This window comes from Egretta garzetta, unplaced genomic scaffold, assembly GCF_000687185.1.
Source record: "Egretta garzetta isolate BGI_Z169 unplaced genomic scaffold, ASM68718v1 scaffold287, whole genome shotgun sequence".
NCBI lineage: Eukaryota > Metazoa > Chordata > Aves > Pelecaniformes > Ardeidae > Egretta > Egretta garzetta.
This window is the reverse complement of record NW_009260435.1, coordinates 480,802-483,663: the sequence shown is the minus strand read 5'-3', so window position 1 is coordinate 483,663 and position 2,862 is coordinate 480,802. Positions and strand designations below refer to the sequence as shown.

The 2,862-nt window shown below is 63.8% G+C and overlaps 1 protein-coding gene across 4 annotated transcripts in view; it reads left to right on the top strand.

Moving 5' to 3' along the window:
* The window catches only part of ZNF609 (zinc finger protein 609), a 58,041-nt gene extending 55,197 nt beyond the window's left edge, over positions 1 to 2,844 (top strand). For 2 of the 4 annotated variants that reach the window (XM_009643884.2, XM_035899317.1), the window contains exons 7-8: positions 452 to 668; positions 873 to 2,844. In XM_009643884.2, the coding sequence (XP_009642179.1) occupies positions 452 to 668; positions 873 to 946 (291 nt within the window). In that variant the 3' untranslated portion in view covers positions 947 to 2,844. The remainder of the gene's footprint in view (positions 1 to 451; positions 669 to 872) is intronic. The other 2 variants (XM_035899315.1, XM_035899316.1) reach the window with 2 other exon arrangements.
* The last annotated feature ends 18 nt before the right edge of the window (positions 2,845 to 2,862 follow it).

Below are 2,862 nucleotides of genomic sequence, written 5' to 3'. Positions count from 1 at the left end.
TGTAGGAAACCTGGGGCCGAGGAGTAATCCCACAACTCAACCCCTTTGGAATGGATGAACCAAACCTGTGGATGGGGTGGCCCAGAGGAGCACTGGGGCACTCCAAGAGGAGCGACCAGGTGACACTTGTCCTCAGCCCTGGAGCTGGTGGGTGGGATGCAGGAGCTGTCTCCATCCCATGGCAGTGTAGGATCACCAGCTCCTCTCAGGCTGCGCTGGGATGACGCAGTGGCAGCAAACCCTGGTTTGGGGTGGGAAGGAGCTGCCGGAAATGGGACATGCCTCTGCCCTGCCTCTTTTGGGCTGGTCACAGGCCATCCCGGCATCTCCCAGCAGGGTCCTGGGGCACAGGCAGGCCAATGGGGCAGCCTTGAGTGCCCGGCGTGGGCCCGATGCTGCCCTGTGCCCTGGGGTGGCATCCCTCAGCATCCGTCTGCTTTCTCCTCTCCAGATAAGCGAGAAGACATCTCAGGAGCGGGACCGCAGCAGCTGCGGGGTGGTGGGAGGTGGTGGGAGCTGTAGCAGCGTCGGAGGAACTGGTGGGGCAGAGAGGAGCACTGACCGGCCCCGCACCTCACCATCTCAGCGCCTGCTCTCAACGCATCACCACCACCACCACCTCGGGTATTCGCTGCTGCCGGCACAGTACAACCTGCCCTATGCAACAGGTGAGATCCAAACCTCGTGCTGGCACCTAGCCAGGACCATGGCCATGGCATGGGGGAGCTGGGACGGAGCCGTAGCCACCTTTGGGCTGTGTGAGCCTTTGTGCCAAGATTTGCTTTGACTGAATCCAGCGCTTTCCAGCTCTCCCGGCACAGCTGGGTGCCCGTCCCGGGCTGCTGGCTCCTGACACCACTTCTCCTCCGCAGGTCTCTCCTCCACAGCCATCGTTGCCAGCCAGCAAGGCTCTGCTCCCTCCCTATACCCACCTCCCCGGAGGTGAGAACGGTAAGGCTCTCCTCCCGCGGCACCGCCACACCCACCCTGTTTGGCCTGTGGGCCACTAGGCTGGGGCAGAGGTGGCTGGGACGGGTGCACAGGGGGGTGCCCTGCAGGGTTTGGGTTTGTCCATCGCCCCAGGGCTCACGGGGCTGCCGGCGGCGGGAGCTGACCTGACCTTGGGTCATGGCAGGACGTGACGTGCCGGGACGCTGGGCTGTACAAGACATGTGACTGGCTCACATGGGGAAGCGCTGGAGACTCCTTTAGACATCAGTTGAATGGTGTTAATTGTTCTGCTTGACGTTCCTGCCGTGATCCGAGGCAGACTCTGTCTTCTCCCCCCCTCTCGGACACACACTGACTCCCCCCTCCATACCCTCCCCTTTGGTGAGTGGGAGAGCTGGTACCTGCAGAAATATTTATTCTACTGGGCACCGGCGCTCGGGGTGGAGTTGACTCGCCTGCCTGGTGCATATGAAGAGGAAACGGAAGCACTGAGGTTTCTCAATGGATTTGGGACCCCGCCACATCTCTGCGAGCTGCTGCTTCGTGATGGGGCTGAGCGCCATGGGACTGGGGGCAGGCAGGGGTGCTGCCGCCCGCCTGCTCCTCGCTGGGGTTCAAGGTGTGGGGCCAAGCCCACTGCGGAGTCACAGTCTCAGGAAAAGAAGGGCTGGCTCATGCGGGTGTCAGGGGGGCTGGTGCGAGCTGGGGGGGGGAGTTGTGTCAGCCTGACCGGAGGCAGCGGTGGGGCAGGAGGACGTGCTGCATGTGGGGGCGCATCCTCTCCCAGCCTCACGGCTGCTCCCGTGCCCTGTGGCACCCTGTGCCTGCATGGGCTGGGGCTGCCAGAGCATGGGGGAGCCAGGGGCTGCTCTTGGCCCCAGCAAAGCACCCTCTGCCCTTCCCCTGCACCCTGGGTGCCTGGGGCTTGGTGGGGCTGGGGGCAGCCAGGCGCAGAGCTGGGGCTGTGTCCATCACCCAGCTGGCTGCCCGGGTACCTCCCCAGTGCCTTGCACGGCCCAGACCTGCCTGAAGCTCATGCCCCCGGCTTTTGAGTTGGTTTCTGAGCTGTCACTCTGCAAACCCCTGGCCTCTCCTCTGCCCCTCTACCCCGGCAAGTGCTCCCCAAACCCTGGGACAACACATCCTGCTTGGGGAGGGGGGGACGGACAATGAGGGCTGCAGCTCCCCTTTGCACCCATCTTTGCTTTTAAACATTGGCTTCCCCAGGCCGTGGGCAGAGCCCAGCGAGGAACAAGCACACTTAGGCTCTGCCAGAGGCACTTGGGGCCATGCCAGATCCCACTCCGGCCCCGTGCTGGGGCTGGGGCCACCACACGCTGGAGGACGCCAGTCCCCGCTCCCAGCTGTTCCCCAGCACCTGAGGACAGGGGCTTTCTGGTCCTCTGCTCCCCCTGCCCCGGAGCAGCTTGCCCCGGGCCGATGCTCTACCTCGGCCCCGCAGCAGCCGGGCTGCCCCGGCTCTCACCCCACTGCTCCCCACTGCCTGCCCGGGGGAGCATGGGAGGCCATCAGTCTCGGGTGTGTGTGTGTGTCCGTGTTGCACCCAGCCCCGAGGGGCCGCTGTACCGGGATGCTCTGCCCGCCGGGCTCTGTACATACTGTAAAAAGCAATTGTTTGAAAGCTGTTGTTTTGGGTTTTGTTTTCTTCCCCCATTTCCCTCCATCCCACTTTACCCAGTTGGAAAGGAGGCATTCGCTGGTCTTGGCCCTGGTTCAGGTGCTGGCAGCACGGCAGCCCCAGCCTGCTCTTGTTCAATTCATTTTTCTTCCACTCTTCGTTGTCTTTGCAAGGAGACAGGGCTGCATGGCCGGCACATGCCTCGGGGACGGGGCAGGCAATGAGGAGCTGCGGCTCAACCCACCCCGTGCCCCTTAAGGGAGCACCCCCCG